The 23,478-nt window shown below is 33.7% G+C and overlaps 1 protein-coding gene across 1 annotated transcript; it reads left to right on the top strand.

The window, feature by feature from the left end:
* The first annotated feature begins 736 nt into the window (after positions 1–736).
* On the top strand, positions 737–4,556 carry LOC132748443 (prolyl 3-hydroxylase 2-like). Its single transcript, XM_060738056.1, has 3 exons — positions 737–863; positions 1,369–1,441; positions 3,032–4,556. The coding sequence occupies exons 1-3, from the start codon at positions 802–804 to the stop codon at positions 3,311–3,313; spliced, it is 417 nt and encodes a 138-aa protein (XP_060594039.1). The 5' UTR covers positions 737–801; the 3' UTR covers positions 3,314–4,556.
* Positions 4,557–23,478: the final 18,922 nt, after the last annotated feature.

Here is a 23,478-nt window from a genome sequence, read left to right as displayed (position 1 = left end):
AAATCTCTTGATGGATGTTGAAATCATTCAACTGCCAGAGTTGTCAGAAAGAGGTGGCTCAAGGCAAAAATGACTGCCTGTAAATGCATCATAATTATGCCGCAACAAAAAGTAGAAAATAGTGTTAGTTGTATGTAATGAAATAAGACAATTTTTAGTGTGCTAAATTTATTATGCACTTTGTCCTATTTTAGTATTTTCATAATATTGAACATTGGTAAAAATGCTAGAATTCAGGAGTTTCTTTTTATCTTAAGAATGATGTTAAACTTTTTATAAAAGACACATTTTGCCTAAGTAATGAATAAAACTTTCCTTGTTTATTAATGGAAAAAACACGAGTATTATTTTAAATGCTTTAGATGGATTTAGAACATGAATTGCTTATTACTTAAAAAAATTACGGCTGAATTTTGTAGTATTTGCCATAACAGTAGTATAATGTAAAAAAAATAGTTTGAATTCCATATAAAAAACTTAATCACTTTAACTTTTCTTATTCCCAGAAAGCAATAGAAGTAAACTGGTAATAAGCAATTAAGTAACCTTTTGGAAACAGTTACAGGAACCAGAAAACAAATTATTTAATAATAAAAATAATATCATTTTTAGGTATAATGGGCCCTTAAATATTTCCATTGTTTTTTACAACCGATTGGGTAATTGTAGTCAGTTTCACAGAATTTATCAGCATATTATCAGATTTATCTGTTATTAATGTTGTTCTTTTAAATCAATCTTGTAGGTGACACAGATGACAGGGAGGCTGATCTGAGTCACCCAGTGCATTCTGACAACTGTATGATACAGCCAGATGGTTCCTGCATTTCTGATGCCTTTGCATATGTACAGAGACACTACAGGTAATTCTTACACTGAAATTTTCCATTATGTAATCAAAGGTTTGAAGTGCGCTCTTTTTTAAAACAATGCACCATCCACCTTAATTCTAACACTATCTAAGATTTTCCTAAATAAACAAAGTAGTTGTAAAGCTTGCATTATTTCATCACCATGCACTAGCCATTTTTACAAATGAAAATAAGCATGGATGGATCTAGAGCTGTGCTTATTTAAAACTAAATGAGATATTTTAATCTTTTACGACATTAAATATGATAAATGGACTTGTCCATCTTTAAACCATTCACAATTTTTAGGAAATTTCTTACTCATTACAGAATAAGTAATAGGACAGACCATAATAAGACAGCAAGTTAAGGGCTGCTGGTCTTGGTCTTCACTGCTCCTAGGGGTAGAGTATGCCACGGTCAGCAGACTGGGGGGATAAATAAATTGAAAGCTTGTATATTACTAGTAATTATTTTAGAATGTTAATTTACATTCATTATGTTTCTTTCATTGCAGTGGAGTTCTATATCTGAATGACAACTTTGAAGGGGGACAATTCTTCTTTGCTCACAAAAACAAATCTGAGCAGGTGAGCAATACCATAGAGTAGCTAGATATAAATGATGATAATTCTTGGGGAAAATATAATGATACTTCACAGGGAAAAATGATGATAATTCTAGGAAAAAAATGATGAGAATTCTAGGAAAAATTGATGATAATTCTAGGAAAAATGATAAAAATTCTAGGAAAATGATGAGAATTCTAGGAAAATGATAAGAATTCTAGGAAAATTATGAAAATCATTTTTCTCATATGAAAATGATAAGAATTCTAGGAAAATGATAAGAATTCTAGGAAAATGATAAGAATTCTAGGAAAATGATGAGAATTCTAGGAAAATGATAAGAATTCTAGGAAAATGATGAAACTCATTTTTCTGATATGAAAATGATAAGAATTCTAGGAAAATGATGAGAATTCTACGAAAATGATGAGAATTCTAGGAAAAAATGATGATAATTCAGGGGGAAATGATGAGAATTCTAGGAAAAAATGATGATAATTCTAGGAAAATGATAAGAATTCTAGGAAAATGATGAAAATCATTTTTCTCATATGAAAATGATAAGAATTCTAGGAAAATTATGAGAATTCTAGGAAAAATTGATGAGAATTCAGGGAAAAATGATGAGAATTCTAGGAAAAAATGATGATAATTCTAGGAAAAAAATCATTTTCCTTATATGACTCACATATTTGCAGCTAGGTTTTCAGTTACTGCTGCACAATTTAGGTTATTGTAACGTTTCAGCTTTATTGTTGAGCGTAATCTTCAAATAGATTATTTCCAATTTTCGTATGTGGCATAATATGAAACTCAAACTTTTCAGCTAGAGGAAGTGATCTGAATTTGACAACGTATGAATTAAGATAATCGGCAATACTTGTTATTTAAATCATTTATGCATTAAGATATAATTTCCCTTTAACTTGGTTCTTTGTTGCAAATAAAGAACAAAAGCATTTTGGTTGAATTGAAGGGACATTGTTTGTTCCCATTTTACATGTCTGGTTCCTATATTTCTTATCTTGTTCCAATGTAACATATCTTGTTTACAATTTATGTATTCAGTTTTTGTGTTCCATACCTTGTTCCAATTTTACATATGGTGTTCCTGTGTTCCATACCTTGTTCCAATTTTACATATGGTGTTCCTGTGTTACATATCTTCTTCCTATTTTACACATATTGGTCCCATTTTGCTTATCTTTTCCCAATTAAATAATTATCTTGTTCCTTATGAAATCCCTTAAACATTAGACTGTTCTTAAAAAAGAGGCGTCCGTGGCCAAGTGGTTAAGGTCGTTGACTTCAAACAACTTGCCCCTCACCGCTGTGGGTTCGAGTCCCGACAGGGACTTTGGATTCTTTCATGTGAGGAAGCTATCCAGCTAGCTTACGGAACGTCGGTGATTCTACTCAGTAGCCCGTTTGTGCCTGACATAATGCACAGAAGGGCACCTGAGGTCTTCCTCCACCAGTAAAGCTGGAACGTCGCGATATGACCTATACTGTGTCGATGTGAGGTAAAACCCAAAACAAATCAAAAAGAATTATTAAAAAAAACGATAATTTCATTTGTTGAGTGGGATGTAAATCCTTTGTTATTTTCAGATATCAGTGAAACCTATATGTGGAAGACTTGTGGCCTTCAACGCTGGTGATTATCACGGTGTAAAAGCTGTAGTGAAGGGGCAGAGATGTGCTATAGCCATGTGGTTTACTCACGATCCAAATTTTGTTGAAGTTTCTCGGTTACATGCTCATCGTTCATTAGAAATTTTGCCAAAGTTAAAAAAGAAAACGGACGATCCATTGACAGAAGATGTGACAAATGTTGATATTGAAAGTGAAATTATTGACGTTACAACTGATTTAGAAAGTTCAATTAGATGAAAACCATGATGAATTGTGATTTGGAAGAGTTTATTGGATTGAAAATTCTATTAATTAATCGTAGGAAACAGTTCTTAGAAGCAATCCAAATTATCATGTAGTTCATTTATGGGGTATGATTGGGATAGTTTATTGGATTGAAAATTATATTGAATTATCGTCGAGGATAGTTCTTTAGATGGTATCCATGATTCACTATTATTGGGAGGAGTGTATTGAATCAAAAGTAAAGCCCTTTCAGCCAAATATTGCTTCTGCATAGCTAAAAATATTTTGTAAAATATGACATATGTTTATATGAATTGTTTGTATGAATTAATTATATAGATAACTGTGATATATCCATTTATCCAGCCAAAATAAGTATGCTTAAAGCATTATTATTTTTACTATGCATTTTTAGCTTGACTCTTCGAAGAATAGGGAGATATTTTTTGAAAGGCAGGCATGCATCAGCATAACACTTTGGTTAAGAATTTTTGCATGGATGTTGGAATCTCCAAAACTAGTGAAAGGAATGGTTTGAAACTTCATAAACTTATTTGATAGCACAATAACAGGTCAATGTCCAAAGTCCATAACATTAACATTGATTTAGACTGAGTTATTGCCCTTTTTGAAATTTTACACTACCCAGGCTCTTGTTTTGCTATCAGGCACTGAGAATAGTCAAGCATTCTGTCGTACTGACAGCTCTCGTTTTCTATTGTCGTAAAAATAATAATGTGCTTGCACAGTATGTCATACTAACCTTTTAGTTCATTATTTAGCTCTCCTGAGCTTCATTTATGTGTTTTCATACTTTAATTATTAAACAGATAATTTTGCCACTTTGTTGTTAGCCTCTGAGATATTATACTATATTTTAATTTTGTTATTTTTTCATAAAAGAGAAATGCTTATGTCAAGGGCTGTAACTCTTTTTTGTATTTTATCATAATAATATACTTTTCTACTTTTGTACTGGAAAATTTTTATTGAATTAAAATGTTATAACATATGAGTCATAGCTATGTTGCTACATTTTGCCAAAATAATGTGACCTGTTATATTTTTATCACATTGTTTAACTATACTTGTTTAGCTATTGTACATTGATTAAGTGTATACATATTGAACTATTGTACATTGATAAACAATATATGTTTAACTATTATACATGTACATGCTCAGGCTTGTTTTCCTTTTTTGACATACATTATTTTCTCCCTCATTTTTCTTTTGGATGTTATCTAACATAATACATTCAAACAGTAGAAGAGTACTGTAATTTATTATCATAGAACAAGAGAAATTTGATAATATGTTTCTGTGGATATATACTATCATAATTGTTTTATGTTTATAGGTATTTATGCTGATAGTTTTATAGATTTTTTTATATTCTGAAATTGCTTTTATGCTTTATACTTATATATAGGTTCTTATGCTGATTTTGGTTTTATGCTAGGGCGTCCATGGCCGAGTGCTTAAGGTTGTTGACTTCAAACCACTTGCCCCTCACCGCTGTGGATTCGAATCCCGACAGGGACTTTGGATTCTTTCATGTGAGGAAGCTATCCAGCTTGCTTACAGAACGTCAGTGGTTCTACTCGGGTGCCCATTCGTGCCTGAAATAATGCACGGAAGGGCACCTGAGGTCTTCCTCCACCAGTAAAGCTGAAACGTCGCAATATGACCTATACTGTGTCGATGTGACGTAAAACCCAAAACAAAAATATTGGTTTTATGCTGATTTAATGATAGTTTTTTATGCTAATAGGTTTTCAAGCTAATATTGATTTTATGCTTATATGTTTTCTTTATGCTAATAATCAAAAGGTTTTCATGCTGAAGTTGGTTTTATGCTGATAAATTGAAAAAAATTTATTCCAATATATTTTCATACTGAAAATGGTTTTATGCTGATTGATTTTTTATGCTTATCGGTTTTATGTTGAAGCAAAAATTTATTTTATACATTTTAAGGAATCTCATGTGTGTATTCATTGTTCATGTTTTTATGCCACCGCAGCATCTGCGATGCGGTGGCATATAGCGATTCACCTGTGTGTGTGTGCGTGTGTTTGTGTGTGTGTTTGTGTGTGTGTTATATAGATTATATAGTGAACTTAAAAAATCTTCTTGTGAAAAACCACTAGTCCAATTTCATTCAAACTTGGCAGGATTGTTCCTTGGGTGAAGGGCTTCCAAAGTTGTTCAAAGAATTTCATTCCATGCAGAAATCTGGTTGCCATGGCAACCAAAAGGAATTATAAGAATAAATTTAAAAAAACTTCTTGTAAAGACCCAACAGGCCTAGAGCTTAGATATTTTGCATAAGGCATTGTCTGGTAGACCTCTAACAAGATTGTTCAAATTTTAGCCCTGGGGTCAAAATTGGCCCCGCCCCGGGGGCCATTGATTTTCACTATGTACATATAGGAAAAACTTAAAATACCTTCTTGTAAAAACCCAAAAGGCCTAGAGCTTAGATATTTTGCATAAGGCATCGTCTGGTAAACCCTTACCAAGATTGTTCAAATTATAGCCCTGGGGTCAAAATCGGCCCGCTGCCCTGGGTTCATTGATTTTCACTAAATGTACATATAGTAAAAACGCCTTCTTGTAAAGACCCAAATGGCCTAGAGCTTAGATATTTTGCATAAGGCATTGTCTGGTAGACCACTACCCAGATTGTTCAAATTATAGCCCTGGGGTCAGTCAAAATCGGCCCCGCCCCGGGGGTCATTGGTTTTCCTTATATGTATATAGTAAAGACTTATAGTAAAAACTTAAAAAAAAATTCTTCTAGCAATTGACAAATGCTAGAGGTTAGATATTTTGCATGAAACATTGTGTAGTAAACCTCTAGCAAGATTGTTCAAATTATAGCCCTGGGGTCAAAATTGCCCCCACCCTGGGGGTCATTGATTTCAATATATACATATAGTAAAAAATAAAAAAATCTTATTGTCTGAAGGTACAAGGCTTAGAGCTTTAATATTTGATTAATAATATCATCTAAAGGTACTCTACAAAAGTTATTCAAATTTTGCCTCTTGTGTCAAAATAACCCCCGCCCCCAGGGGGCCATAGGTTTTCCTTATATGTATATAGTAAAACCTTAAAAAAGTCATCTTCTCTAAATTTACAAAGGCTAGAGTTAAGATATTTTGCATGAAACATTGTGTAGTGAACCTCTTGCAAGATTGTTCAAATTATAGCCCTGGGGTCAAAATTGGTTCCGCCCTGGGGGTCATTGATTTTCATTATGTACATATAGTGAAAAAATAAAAAATATTTTGTCTGAAGGTACAAGGCATAGAGATTTGATGTTTGATATAGAATATCATATATAGGTCCTCTACCAAAGTTGTTCAAATTTTTCCTCTGGTGTCAAAATTGGCCCTGCCCGGGGGCAGTGCACATAGTAAAAACAGAAAATAAAACAAATGTTTTCAGAATGGGAGAAAGCTATAGCTTAGACATTTGACTTGAAATGTTGTTTGGTGTCCTGTATCAAGATTGTTTTGATTAAACCCTTGGGTCAAAATTTTGCCTTGCTCAAGGGGACAGTGATCTACTTTCTTGTCCTTTGATGTACAGCAATGACATTTTGACCATGTGCACAGTTTTAGTTGTAAAATTGAACTTTTGATATCAGGTGACCTAGATTTGATGATGTGACCTACTTTCTTGTCCTTGATGTACAGCTATGAAAATTTGAACCGTGCGGTGGCATAGCATTTTTCTCAAATGCAATCTTGTTTACCATTGGTAAAGTTTTTCTTATCTTTTGTCATCATATTTTTTCATTAAGTTGTAATGTTAAAGCAGCGTGCCCCCAGGTTCATGCTCAGTTTCATTAACATTTTGATTTTTTTTTAAAGTAAAACATTGTGAAGTGAACAAAGAAAGTAAAATACACTTTGCAAACGGCACTTAACAAATCCACGTAAATTACCAAAAAGAACGTTTAAAAAATGCAAAAAGCATAATTACACAATAGAAATATGTTGAATGAAAACTGCAGTTCATTAATGACGCACAACATTTAAATTATTAATCGAATCTTAAATCTTTTCACTTTTTTAAAGTCGGAATTGCAGCAACTGTTTAACTATATGTGACCATAAGAAGCCATTAGATGGGTTCAAATTACTAATTATTAATCCTGTTTCAGCGTCATATGACGTTAATTGTGTTGGTGTGCCGTTAAGCCAAACAAAACAAAAGCCAAACAAAAAAAATCACGTGGTATAGACACCATTCTTAAAATATCCTCCTTAAATGTTAGTAAATACTGTATGCATGTTTTAAAAACGTGAACTTTTGCATTTAATTCTTCGTTTTGTGTTTAAGATATAATTATACATTGTAAATAGTTTGTGCCATTTTCATATTTTGTGCCAAAAAATGCATTTTAGCTTTTTGCTTTTCTTTGTAATTCAAGTGTATGAATTGTAGCATTTTGTTGTACAAATGAATTTTTGCTTGTTTTTTTTTCTCAGAATTATCTTGTAAAGGGTTTTTCGTACATTCCTTTGTAAAGGTTGTTCTGAAACTATGTAGTTAGAATATATAAATGTATATTCATGTATGTATTCATATGAAATATATAATGATAATGTTCTATCTTATCTGATGGGGTTTTCAAAGGTCCTTTGATTCATTCTCTATTTCTTTGTTAGAATGTACCGTAAGAAATAAAATGGGCCAAATAATATGCGCATTTGGCCTTTTAACATAGACAAATTTATAATACTGCACGTTTTGTAACGTCGCCTTTTCATTGGATAATCATGGCCATTGATATATTTTATATACCACGGACTTGATGTCAATTGATTAAGAAAATATTAATTTTAATTAGAGTGGCCTTTTTTACAGAATGCTCATTATTTAATTTAGGATTTTTTTTTTACACAAGGTTTGGGACTGTACATGGAATTAATGTTTATTTTGGCCAGTATGTTTTGTGTTAGCTTTTAAGTCAAGAGATGTCAAGAGAAAAAATTTTTGTGCAAATGCATATCAACGTTTGTGTATTTTTGCTAATAAACATATTAAAAAGAACAAACTTGTACTGTTTTACTTTACTCCTTGATGTAAGTTGATGTGCTGTTACAGCAATCTTTGCTGCAATGTCCCGTCACAATGTCGGTTTATAAACATTATTTCTGTTGAATTAACAAACTCATGGAATAGTAGGCTTAAAGCACTCAGGATTTGCAACTTTTAACTTTCAGTCATTTTGAGGGTATTCATCCTTTGCCTACCTTATTCATCGATCATTACACGGTTAGGTATTTAAGTTATGAAAGCTTGCATATGTTTCATAAACATTAAACCAAGCACATAAGAACTGTAACTTTTCACTTAATGATTTGAGTAATGGTCCTTCGGCATCAGTTAAGACAAAGTACACTTTGAACTTTATTTAATAATTAACTGGTTTGGAATTAGGTGACAATTTGCATGAACCATAGAAAAATCATTTGAAATGTGTAACCTTTTCAGTTTGAATTCTATAAATCCATACAAAAAGTAAAAAATACTAGCTGAACAATTGGAAATTATACACCTTTTCTTTTGGTCAAGCACTGATAATAGTCGAGTGCGAAGTCTTATAGACTGAAAGCTCTTGTTAATCATATATGAATATCAAATTTTTTATATGCAGCGGTGATCATTTTGGTAGGTTGAAACATTAAAAAAAGTTAAGTTTATTTTTACTTTGTCTATTACTATTATGGTATGCATGTATTCTGGAATTTTGCTATGTTTACAGTGTGAAGGTGTTTCGGGGGACGGTTACAGTGGGCGTGTCTCCCCCCATACTCATCATGAGATATACACTGGTCTTGATGTAGCCAGGGGTAAACAGGTAGCCCATATTCCTCTAGGAAATTATACCTGTTTAATACTCTACCTATATGTTATATTTACTTGTTTTTTTTTCTTAAAAAACTGTTTACTTCTTTTAAATGTTTCTGGGCTGTTTTTGTGTTGTTGTTTTTTGTTATTTTATTATATGTTTTGCTTAAAATTAGGCATAATATTGAGACTTACGTTAAGACTTCGTTTTGAAAGTTGAAGACGGAACAGAAAAAAATCTGAATCAAATTACTATCAATAATAGTATTTACTGATATCTTAGGAAAAGAAACATTTAAAGGAGGTACATACTTTGCTTTGTGCAGGGATTCAGTAAAAACAGTTCAGGCAGTGACATGTGATTTTGAAATTAAACCAAAAAATCCTTTGTATAGTGAAGTATTTCCTTCTTTTAAAAAAAAACGTATTCAGTTACACACTGCACAACAATCATCTCTTCAAAAAAAAAACCATATCATTTTTTCCCAAAGTTAAACTTACAAATTAATTCAACCTCTGTTTAGCAGTGCCTTTGTTTGGCAACCGAAATATTTGTCTCCGGAAGGACGATTCTTTACCGTGGTTTTAATTTTTTATATTTATATAAGAATTTCATAAAAAGTAAGATACAAAAAGTATACTGTAAATGAATGACCCACTTAAAACTGATAAAAATATATGTAAAAGTCTTCTGGTTTGTACTGCTCTATATTACCCCACCCGCCTTCTTTGCTTGTGAATGCAAGAAAAATACACTATGTACAGCATATTGCATATTATTGGTAACTACATGGCTATAAATAGTAACAGATTGTCTGAATATTTTAAAATAGTAACAGATTGTCTAAATAGCTATAAATAGTAACACATGGTGTGTCAGGCATGCATATATCCTTGAACATGTTTAAAACCTGCTTGAGTATAATATACATGATTGTATTTCAAAAATAACCTTTTTTGATCATTCACGTTTATCTTAAGATAAATGCTGACAAAAAAGCAAAAATTTCAGAACATGATCGGATGTGTCGGTTGATTGTTGTCTGCACTGGTAGCATAAGTATATGCAGTTGCCACCGGCAGGCTAAGAGTTAAATTAGACATATTTACAAACTGTATACGTTATCACTTGTTAAATATGGTGTGTAGGAAAAATTCATTTGATGTTTATCAGTGAAATACTGGTTTTTATCTGTGAAACATGTTTTATATAACTCACTATGCATCCACATTGGTAAAAAGGTTTTTAATGTAAAAAAGTCATGTTCATCACTGCTGTTAGTTATGGCACACTTGAAGTTATATTTTTACAATGAGCTTTGTTGATGAAGAATATAAACTTAAAATAGTAGCTAAAAACATTTACCCTTCTTAAAATATCCAAGCGAAAAACAAAGTGTCAACCGGTGCTTCAATAGAGAAATACAGAATCCCTAAAGAAAAAGACAATGTATATTGACATACCTTTGTCAGGGCAGCAGTTCTTACGTCACGCTTAAGATGTCTGTATTGATTAATGATATGCACGTTTTAGCGCAAACCAGCCAAAGACCAATCAAAAAACATTTACTCAATTGTCAGACACTCCCTAGCCAATCGTGTTTGATTAGCTCCATCTTTAAGACTTTTTTGTAATTTGATGAAGGCGTGTTCGTAATAATTTATGCGCACTTCTCTATAATCAACTAGCACTTTTCACAAATATATATTTTTTTCCTCCGCATAGTTATTACATATTTATTTGTTTTGATTGTCAAAAAAACGATAACTACACACACGTTTTAGATTATCTGTAACGATTTGCGCGCGACACCATATTTGATTCTATTTTTAGAATGACATCATCGTTTTATATTTAGAATGTGATCATCCGTCTATTTTTAGAAATTTATTTTTAATTTCCCGGAAGTATACGGAGCTGACTCGTATACCCGAACTAGGGCTTGAATCGCTGACATTTTAGGTCAGGCCCCAGACGGAGAGATAATTACCATCATTACAAATAAAAGAAATGTTTGTTAATAGATATTTGCTTAACATTTTAATTTATGAATTTAAATAGAAAACAAATAGTTTTTTTTAATATGTTCAAAATGAATAATATTTATACATTTAATTTTTGTAATATATAATTTGTTTACTTACCTGCATCTAGTAAGGAAATGTATGTAATACCGTAACGAACTGTAGACTGCGCATGTGCCGATCTATTTTTAGTCGCGGTATTTCACAATCACCAGGAGCTATTTCATCAGCCCTACGCGGGTGTCAATGAAAAAAAAAGGCATTAAGTACAGTCGCCGCTCAGTTTAGATTCACAATACCTAGCGGAACTATGTTGAACAAAAACCCTTTATACTTTGTTACTAAATATAGCTTTTCATTATTGACCAACACAAAAGATGAAAAGAATTTATTATCCTTTCAAACGCAGCAACCGTCAAGTACCGCCGTCACTTAGTCTAGATTCACAATACCTGGAACAATGGTTTGCCTGGTGCGTGTCGGACAATGTAATCAAAACGCGTTCATTAAACAACATTGAAAGTTAAAAAGCCAGTACGAAACCCTTAGATGTATGTACCAATGAAAAGATCTCTGCAAGTAGATACAGAAAATGTATTATTATATGGTTCTATCTCTTACCGTTTCTGAGATAGGAGAGTTTGAATATGGCAGACAAAATTACTCCTGCGTAAAAACGCGCATAACTTTTTCGTTTATGAACGAAACATAGTCGTGTTTGTTATCAAATTGAAGGTCTTGACGAGTTCATTTTAGTCACGCGATCAAACCAGATGTTAAGTCGCTCGTGCGTGAAATCCATTTTTTCTCCCCAACCAACGGATCGATCTTATCAATACCTGTATTGAACGAAAGGTATTACTCTTTAGATTCAGAAAATGTATGCTTTGTATCGCTGACTCGGATATTGCTGACCTTCACACCACCGGTGGTGGTGGTGGTTGTGGCGGTTGTGGCGGTGGTGATGGTTGTGGTTGCGGTGGTGGTGGTGGCGGTGGTTGTGGTGGTGGAGGAGGAGCAGGAATTAAATAGTCCGTATTCATAAAGAGTGCCTTAAAACATTTCGTACGATACCAAACATGACCGGGTTATATTGACTAAGGAAGGTGTAAATCCACATTTTACGCTTGAGTGATTTTACTTCATTTCTCGGGCCATATTCGAGTCAGCGATACAAAAGTATACATTTTCTGAATCTAAAGAGTAATACCTTTCGTTCGATACAGGTATTGATAAGATCGATCCGTTGGTTGGGGAGAAAAATGGATTTCACGCACGAGTGACTTAACATCTGGTTTGATCGCGTGACCAAAATGAACTCGTCAAGACCTTCAATTTGATAACAAACACGACTATGTTTCGTTCATAAACGAAAAAGTTATGCGCGTTTTTCCGCAGGAGTAAATTTGTCTGCCATATTCAAACTCTCCTATCTCAGAAATGGTAAGAGATAGATCCATATAATAATACATTTTCTGAATCTACTCACAAAATCTTTCAAACGGTAAATACATCTAAGGGTTTTATGGACTTTGAAAAATTTGTTTAAAAAACCAATAAAGAGCCATAACTCGAGAACGGCTAAAATCGAATTGAGAACCTAGGGTTTATTTCGAAGCATTTGGTCAGGTCTATCAAATGAAACAAATATCTTAAAAATCGATATCGTAAAGTGTTGCATAAAAGACAAAAAGGCGTTTTTTTTCTAGATACATAATGTCAAAATTTATCCAGTCATGCTTCTCCACTTTTCATTGGTTGATGAAAAAGAGTGGGTTCAAAACGTGCCTGTCTATTTTTAAACGTCATCGTTCTTCAATTTCATTGGCTGATCAAAAATAGCAATACCGGTTTAAACCTGTCGTAACTTGTCATAAATAGTTTGATAGGCAAGGAGTAAAGACTGGGGGTAAACTTATTTAGTTATTTTAATAATTTTTTCACATGAGTGATTTCGCTTACGGTTTGATAGTACGAGCTTGTAGCATTTGTAAAAACCTTTCGTTTGATATGCAACATGCCTATGTTATGTCCAGTAACAAAAAAGTTATACGTATTTATACGCATGAGTGATTTTGTCTGCCATACTAGTATTCAAACTCTCCTATCTCAGAAACGGTAAGAGATAGAACCATATAATAATACATTTTCTGTATCTACTTGCAGAGATCTTTTCATTGGTACATACATTTAAGGGTTTTATGGACTTTGAAAAAATGGTTTCAAAACCGCTAAAATGCCATAACTCAAAAACGGCTGAAAATCGAATCGAGAACCTAGGGTTTATTTCGAAGCATTCTGGCAGGTCTATCATTTGATGCGAAAAAAATCAAAATGTATACCGTAAAATGTTGCACATAGGACAAAAAAAGTATTTTTCTGTTAACATTTTATGCATGTTTGCTGAAAAAAAATCTTATACCTCTCCATGTATGTACAAAAATGTAATTTTTAACTGTTGTACTGGCTTTTTAACTTCAATGTTGTTTAATATACGCGATTTGATTACTTTGTCCGACACGCACCAGGTAAACCATAGTTCCGCTAGGCATGTGAATCTAGACTAAGCGACGGCGGTACTTGACGGTTGCTGCGTTTGAAAGGGTAATATATTCTTTTCATCTTTTGTGTTGGTCAATAATGAAAAGCTATATTAAGTAACGAAGTATAAAGGGTTTTTGTTCAACATAGTTCCGCAAGGTATTGTGAATCTAAACTGAGCGGCGACTTTTTCTTTCATTGACGACCGCGTGGGGCTGATATAATAGCTCCTGGTGATTGTGAAATACCGTGACTAAAAAAATATCAGCACATGCGAAGTCTACAAGGACGTTAGGCTATTACATTAATTTCGTTACTAGATGTAGTTAAGTAAACAAGTTACATTTTACAAATATTAAATGTATAAATATTATTCATTTTGAACATACATGTATTAAAAAACTATTTTTTTTTTTATTTAAATTTATAAATTAAATTTTAAGCAAGTATCTAGTTACAAACATTTCTTTTATCTGTAATGATGGTTATTATCTCTCTGTCTAGGGCCGAGGACCTGACCTACAATGTCCGCGATTCAAGCCCTTGTTCGGGTATACGAGTCAGCCCTGTATACTTCCGGGAAATTAAAAATAATTTTCTAAAAATAGACGGATGATCACATTCTAAAAATAGAACGATGATGTCATTCTAAAAATAGAATCCAATATTGCGTCACGCATGCGCAGTTGTGATGCCAAAGCGTTCCCCATACTACTGATTTGTTTTGATTATAAAAACTGTGACTCAAATAGTTAGAATATACAGTTATTTCATATGTGATTATGGAACAGTCAAACTGTTGCGGTGGAGGGGGTAGTGTTTTGAACTGTTGCCAAAGGCCGTAGGCCGAGGGCAACAGTTCAAAACACTATCCCTGACACCGAAGGACAACTGTTTGGCTGTTCCCAAATCACATATAAAATAACTGTTTTATTACCTGATCAACTACTGTTTTAATAGTACTTGCAGCAGAAAAAAAGAACAAGAACATAGTTTTGCACATATGTTAATAATTAAACTTAATACTTTAACTATGTCAAGTCTTGTTTATGATCAAGATCGATGAACGCTTCAAGTGGGAATTCTCTATGACGTCAATGACGTCAGAGCACGCGAGGGAAACAGTCGAAACTATTGACTGGTCAACAGTTCACAAACGTGGACGTTTTTAGAATTTCAAAAAACAGTAAAAAATACCAAATAACATTAATATAAGGTATCAGGTTATAATAATAGTTATGGTACGAAGAAAAGGTTGCATAGTATTTACAGACCCGGGTCGAGAGAGCGTAATGATCAAGATTTTACAAGGGTTACCGAGTGCGGTAACTATGTTACCAACATGCTCTTGTTTTACTTTCCAATCTTCAGTATCTAATTCAGTTTTTATTCATTTTATTCACAGAAATTTTGTTGTGTACTTAATCAGGTTTAAGAAAGCATTCTTATGTCATTTAGGGCTTTTTCTAGGAGTGTGCCCATCGGGCCCACAGTTGAATTTGTTTTGCGCCGGCGGTCTTTTCTTTGGGTCAATGGCGCAATGGCGCGCTCTAGATTGAACACTAAATAATGGGATAGCTGGTTGGATCTCCTGGTGCAGTGAAATTTTTCAATTTATTTTGGACATTAAGTGTATTTGTTCACGAAGCCAGTACCTACGGTGAAATGGTTATTTATAAGTTAGTTAGGAAAGTCTGTATTGAGGATCGATTCCCCAAGATATGATCACAAATGTGTTAAAATTGACAAAAAAGAAAGAAAACACAAACAACATAAAATAGAATACTGTCCTTCTACTTTTTCACCTCTGCCTGTATCCTTTTTAATTTTTTTGTATTAACTTTTCATTATATATTATTTGTCTTGCCTATATATTGATTTCTTTATATAGAAATTTGACTATGCTTTTATCATTTATTACATATATGTTTTTTCATATTGCCTTTTTATGCCAGCCTGATTATGATTTTGTCCGTCCATCCGTCCGCCTGTCGATTCAAGTCCGGGACATAACTTTCAAACAATAAGAGGTATCAATATGAAACTTTGTAGGTAGTTATATAGATAGATCTCATTGAGTAGGTGTGTAATGCACAAGAACCGTAACTCTGCCTTGCCTATTTTTTTAATTATTGCCCCTTTTCTTCTTTTTTTGCACTTTGAACTTTGTCCGGGACATAACTGTAAAATTATAAGAGGTATCAACATGAAATTTTGTAGGTAGATAGATCTCATTGAGAACATGTGCAGTGCTTAAGAACCGTAACTCTGCCTTCCCTGATATTTTAATTATTGCCCTTTTTTTCTTTGAACTTTGTCAAGGACTAACCTCTAAAACTGTAAGCGATATCAACATGAAACTTTGTAGGTAGGAAGACATCATGTGAAGAAGTGCACTGCTAAAGAATCATAACTCTGTCTTGCCTTACTTTAGAGTTATTGCCGTATGTTCATTTTACACTTTGATCATTGTCTGAGACATAACTCTGAAGCCATAAGAGGTATCAACATGAAACTCTGTAGGTAGATTGATCTCATTAAATGGAAGTGTAGCGCAAGAGAACCTTAAGTCTGCCTTGCTTAATTTTGGAGTTATTGCCCCTTGTTCATTTTAACATTTTGAACGTTGTCTGTGACATCTCTGACACTACAAGAGGTATACTCACCCGGTTCAACCTGTTCTTGTTTTGAATATGTAAATATATGATTATGTTAAATTTTACTTTTGAGCTGGAAAATAACTCTTTTAATATTTATACTTTGCTTTAAAATTTACTTTTTAGATTTAACTACCATCACTTGTAACAATTGCATGGAATGCAAGTTTGTGACAAACAAATAGATTTTAGTACTGTTTTATTTGAGCACTTATGAATGTATTAAAGCACTGGTTTATGTTGTTGTAAAGCTCAGCAGTGATAAAGGTCTGATGTCCATCTAATAGAGCGTGTGTCATAGAACATTATCAACACTTTCTTTAATGACATTTTGCCCATCCAACTCCAAGAGTAAAACCAAAATAACTTTTAATGAAATGTATTTCATAATTGGTTCAATTTCATATTTTCTTTTTCGGAAAATTAATCATTTACTAGCATGACCCACAGAAATTATTTATTAATGTGCTAATGTTCAAGTGGTAAAAAGAGAAAAGCACATCTTTAATAAATTTTAATTTAGATAAATAAAATATTTAAAGAGAAGCAAAGTTATAAGTTGATTAAAGACACTCTACCTTATTCTTTTATGTTATCTCATTTATGCTTTAGGTAACGCAGATGTTAATAATGCAGCCTAATTATAATGTCCCTACCTCTAAGGTCAAGGTGGTTAGTGGTTTACAAGAACAAAATTAAGCATTTAGTAACTTTTATTCTAACTTCTTTTCATTATATATTTCTTCAACACTTACAATACAGTTTCTAGGGTATTCTTCACTTTTGCGCCACAGCTGGTATTTTTTCTTTCAGATTTGTTTTTTTTTGTCAACCATTGCCCCCCTCGGCACCCAATGGAGACTTTTAGCTCACCTGAGCTAAAGTTTGCAACGACTTTTCGATCCTTGAATGTCCGTCATCCGTCAATCGTCGTCCGTCCACACTTTAGCGGTCACATTTTTGCATCAATTATCATCAAACTTTGTCAGGATGCTTATCTAGTTGATAGCTCGGACGAGTTCGAACATGGGTCTTCCTGGATAAAAAAAACTAGGTCACGGGAGCTAAAAATAGCAAAAACATTGTAAACACACTAGCAGTCACATTTTTGCCGCAATCATCACTAAACTTGGTCATAATGATTGTCTAGGTGATAGCTCGGATGAGTTTGAACATAAGTAATCTCGGATGAAAAACTAGGTCACCGGAGCTAAAAAATAGAAATTCATTTTTAACACTCTAGCGGTCACATTTTTGCCTCAATCATCACCAAACTTGGTCAGGATGTTTATCTTATTAATAGCTCGGATGACTTCGAACATAGGTTATCTAGGATATAAAACTAGGTCACCGGAGCTAAAAATAGAAAAACACTTTTAACACTCTAGTGGTCACATTTTTGCCTCAGTCGTCACCAAACTTTGTCAGGACGCTTGTCTGGTGATAGCTCGGATGAGTTCATCTAAGATGAAAAACTAGGTCACAGAATCTAAAAACAGAAAAACCTTGTTAACACTCTAGCCGTCACATTTTTGACTCAAATGTCATCAAACAGGATGCTTGCCTAGGTAATTGCAAGGACGAGCTAGGACATGGGTCATCTCGGATGAAATCTAGGTCACAGGAGCTAAAAATAAAAACATCTATTTAACACTTAGTGGTAAAATGTTTGACTCAATTGTCATCAAACTTGGTCAGGATGCTTGCCTAGGTAATAGCTCGGATAAAGTCGAACATGGGTCATCCCGGATGAAAAACTAGGTCACAGGAGCTTAAAATAGATAAATCTTGTTAACACTTAGTGGTCAAAGTTTTGACTCAACTGTCATCAAACTTGGTCAGGATGCTTGCCTAGGTAATAGCTCGGATAAAGTCGAACATGGGTCATCCCGGATGAAAAACTCGGTAACAGGAGCTTAAAATATATAAATCTTGTTAAAACTTAGTGATCAAATTTTTGACTCAATTGTCATCAAACTTGGTCAGGATGCTTGTTTAGGTAATAGCTCGGATAAGGTTGAACCTGGGTCATCCCGGATAAAAAAACTAGGTCACAGGAGCTTAAAATAGATCAATCTTATTAACACTCTTGTGACTACTGTTTTGATCCAAATATCTTGTTAATTGCTATAAAAGTTTGGATGATTTCTAGATTAAGTTTGAATATGGGTCACCTGAGGTTAAAAACTAGGTCACGCTGCCCAAATATGAAAAACCTTGTTTACAGCCTAGTGGTCACATTTTTGCATCAATCATCATGAAACTTCGTCAGGATGCTTATCTAGTTGATAGCTCAGACAAGTTCGAACATGGGTTATCTCGGATGATGAAAAACTAGGTCACTGGATCTAAAAATAGAAAAATTTAATAAACACTATAATGGCTAGTGTTTTGATCCAAATATCCTGTCAATTGGTCGGAAAATTTGTTTTGATGATTTTCAGGTCAAGTTCGAACAGGGGACATCTCGGATGAAAAATTAGGTCACACCGTCCAAATATGGAAAAACCTTGTTTTCATTCTAGTGGTCACTTTTTTGACTCAATTATCATCAAACGTGGTCAGGATGCTTGTCTAGGTAATTGCTGGGATGAGTTCGAACATGGGTCATCTCGCATGAAAAACTAGGTCACCGGAGCTAAAAATGGAAAAATCTTGTTTACACTCTAGTGGCTACCATTTTGATCCAAGTATCCTTGAAATTGGTCCGAAAGTTTGTTTTGATGATTTCTAGGTCAAGTTCTAATATGGGTCAACTGGGTAAAAAAACTAGGTCACACTGCCCAAATATGATTAATCCTTGTTAACACTCTAGTGGTCACATTTTTGACTCACCTGTCATAAAACTTGGTCAGCATGTTTGACTAGGTTCTGATGAGTTCGATGGGTCAGGTGAGCGATCTAGGGCCATCATGGCCCTCTATTTATTTTATATCAAAACATTTTTCATTATCATTTAATCGTCAGGATCCATAATGATAGTCTTTCACTTTGGAAATATATTACTAATTTAAGTCAACTTGATATTAAGAAAATGAGCTTTATGTCACTTTAACTCTGATGATATGTCTGGTGTCTGTAATAAAGCCAAAATTTTTATTGGTGGCAAAACGGACGGATGCTACTGTTTTGATCCAAATATCCTGTCAATTGGTCGGAAAGTTTGTTTTGATGATTTTCAGGTCAAGTTCGAACATGGGACATCTCGGATGAAAAATTAGGTCACACCGTCCAAATATGGAAAAACCTTGTTAACATTCTAGTGGTCACTTTTTTTACTCAATCATCATCAAACGTGGTCAGGATGCTAGTCTAGGTCATAGCTCCAACGAGTTCGAACATGGGTCATCTCGGATGAAAAACTAGGTAACAGGACCAAAAAAAGGAAAAATCTTTTAAACACTCTAGTTGCTACTGTTTTGATCCAAATATCCTTGACATAGTTGTGAAAGTTTGATTTGATGATTTCTAGGCCAAGTTCGAATATGGGTCATCTGGGGTCAAAAGCTAGGTCACACCGCCAAAATATGGAAAAACCTTGTTAACACTCTGGAGTTGTTTACTCAATTGCCAACAACCTTTGATTAGATGCTTGTCTTTGTAATTGTTTAGATGAGATTGAACAGGGGTCATCTCGGATGAAGAAGCTAATAATAGAAAAATATTGTAAACAATTTAGTTCCTACTGTTTTGATCCAAATATCCTGGAAATTGGTTTCAGACCACTTTTTACACTGGAGTTGATGTTAATCACCATAGTGATAGGTCTAGTTAGAGCAAGTAGGGAGTTCTGTGGAATGCATGACCCCTTTGTTTTTAGGGTTTAGGCCCTAGGAACGGGATATAAGTTGCACAATATATATTATACATAAACTTATAAAAAGACAAAATTATTAAAATATTAGATATATGATGTTTTCATCAATGCATTAGAGTTACTTACTCAAAAAGAAAACATCTGATAATAATCTGCTGTAGAAAACTCAGGTCAAATTTACGCCTATGGGCCTCGTGTTTGATTTAATAATATTATGTGAAAATAAAATGTTACAGAAAATATAAAAGCACATATTTTAACATTAATTTTTTTACTATTTGAAACATACAAGAACTGAAATTTTGATCAAATGAAATTCAAGTCTTAGTACTGTCTGTTTTTGACCACATTTTTAATGGCCAGCCAATATCCCAGAAAGGAGCTTACATATATGGAAGTTTGCTGCATTGTTTCTTGACCTTTGTTGAAGAGAAAGCAGGTAGAATTTTAATGCTTGTTGAGGTCTGTTTTCTTGTTCCATACAATGTCCTAAAATGTTAAGAGCTGTTTCTCTATGTGCAAGATTTTCATCAGTTTCTATGATTCTTATAAGTTTACTAAGTGCTTGTTGTTGATCTTGATCCCTTTGTAGATAACTGTAGATCTTGTATTGTAGGAAGTATAGGAAAGGTAGAGAATCAATTACAGCCCAGTCCATCCAAAAGTCTACATCCCGATCTCTAAGAAATATGTCATCTTGTGTAGATCTAAACATTTCATATTGTAGTTCATAAGGAACAACGTTGATCTCTTCATGTATAAATCTGACACAAAATGCTGTAATATGTTTGATACAGTCCTCACTTTGTTCACCACATATCCTGTCGAATTCTGCTGTAACTGCTGGTGGAGGTGTATCCCAGCATCTACAGATAGGTAAAACAGGATAAGAGAAATATTGTTGTTCAGTGTGTCTCAGAATTAGTTCAGCTTTCTCCATATCACCTGTACTGTAGAACACTGAAGCCAATTTAAGTCTGCTCGATGAGATATCTGAGAACAAACCATCATATAGCCAAACAAATGCTTCAGGTGACACTTGATTATTTTCACCAATGCTGGAAGATGCCAGGACAGATCCATATGTAGTAAAAATAAAAGGTGCTAGAAAATTGAATGCAGCCTGTTGTAATCTATTACCATTATCTCTAAAGGTCATAAGTTCACTGACAGATTGCTTCATTTTCATAATGCTTTTATTGTGTAAATAGTCTAAAACAAACTTATGACCTTCACCTATTGTAGCAGCAATGTTTGCAACTGTTTGGGTCATTACATTTTTATGAACTTCAAGTAAAGACTTAAATTTGTATACTCCATGTGGTACCTTGTTCAGTTTAACCTGCAGTCTTTTACCAAGATCATCGATATCTATTCTAAGTAACACATTTCCATCACTCTCTATCAATTCAGTTATATTTTTTGAAAGGTCATGTTTTTTTTCAGCTGTAAATTGCCCTGCCATTAAATTGTTTTCTTGGATAATGAAATGTGAACAACTGTCATTCTGCACACAACTGTGTAATTCCAATAAGCAGTATGTTAAACATTTTAATAAATTGTTATTTTTCCATATACTTTGCTCTGTGTTGTCTATACAATGTAATAAAACTGTTTTACACATGAAACTTGATATATTAATTTCTGCTTGAGGATTAAGGAAGGATTTAAGAATTATTTTCAATAATACATAGCACCTTATTTGTGTTATATTTAGATTTGACATCAAACATCTTTCTGCCAGGGATGTAGATATTCTCCATTCCAGTTCTGGATATACACTGACTTTACTTCCAGTTGGAACAACAAAACACCCTGTACTGGCTGCATATCTTCTCATGTCTTGTGTTGGCCATCTACCAATACCTTGTCTCTCTAACCAACCTGATGCTGATTGAGGCCATGATTTACAAGGATAAGCAAACACATGGTCTCTATCAGCAAATCCAGTTTGTCCTAGTATAGCTTTTGATGGTCCGTGATCTACAGCACCTGGGATGACACCATTAAACCTTGTGTTTTTCAACAAAATTCGTCCACTTCTATCAGCTATATGCTGTTCATCAGGAATGACAGTAACAGGAAGAGGTACATCAGGTTGGAGCAGTTGTAAGAAACAATAACCAGGGGTGGTATTCTCATCCTGTATCATGAGGCAGTGAGGCTTGCCATGTTCCCACTCTGACCAGTCTTGTATTATATTGTAATTATGATCACAGATTAGTATATCAAAGTCTGAAAGAAGCCCTATAGTAGTTGTACCTTCACTCTGACTCCCTAGATAATAGTTAGTTCTATTTTCATCAATTATCCTGTACATGATATTACCCATAGTCTCTCTCAGCATGTAATGTCTTCTCCTTTTCATCACCATTCTTTCATTGACACCAATGTCATCTAAAACTTCTGATAACATCAATGATAGGTTTTCTCTGTAGTCAGGTTCTTGAAACATTCTGTAATATATTTGAAGTGAAAATTATTTAATCATCCATCAAAAATTATTTTGTGACATACCTCTACTACTCGTAACTTATTTGTCCTTGATGTCCTAGAACAGAACAGTACAGTACAGGACAGCCGTTTTTAATATTATGACAATTTATATTAGTTGAGGTAGATATCATTTAATAAATAATATTGTGTAGATTATTTTTGCCTCTTAAAATTTTGTCTACATGTAATTGTTTTGTAATTTTCCTTAATTTTAAGTTTTTCAGTAGAAACTTTATTTGATAATTTCACTTGATAATTTCACAGTTAAAATTATCACAATATAATTTCACACTTTTCAATGACAAAACTACTTTTAGCTCGCCTGTCACTTTGTGACAGGATGAGCATTTGAGACTGCATTTCGTCTAAACTTCACAAGAATGCTCTTTTGGTGGTCCAAAGAATTTTATTCCATGCAGAACTCTGGTTGCCATGACAACCAAAAGAAAAAACATTCGATATCTTCTGTTTCAAAAACCCAAAGAGCTAGAGCTTATATATTTGGCATGAAACATCTTCTAGTGAATGTCTACCAAGTTTGTTTAAATAAAAGCCCTGGGGTCAAAATTGGCCCCGCCCCAGGGGGGTCACTCATTTTCCATATGTGCATATAGTAAAAACTATAGTTTAGATATTAAGCATGAAAAATCTTCTGGTAAGTGTCTACAAAATTTGTTCAAATAAAAGCCCTGGGGTCAAAACGGGCCCCGCCCCAGGGGTGTCATTGTTATTACTATACTTTGAAAGTTGGATTGGATATTTTAGTAAAA

The sequence above is a fragment of the Ruditapes philippinarum genome, unplaced genomic scaffold, assembly GCF_026571515.1.
Source record: "Ruditapes philippinarum isolate M1 unplaced genomic scaffold, ASM2657151v2 ctg11614_1_1_1_1, whole genome shotgun sequence".
Lineage (NCBI taxonomy): Eukaryota > Metazoa > Mollusca > Bivalvia > Venerida > Veneridae > Ruditapes > Ruditapes philippinarum.
This window is presented reverse-complemented; position numbering and strand designations above follow the sequence as displayed.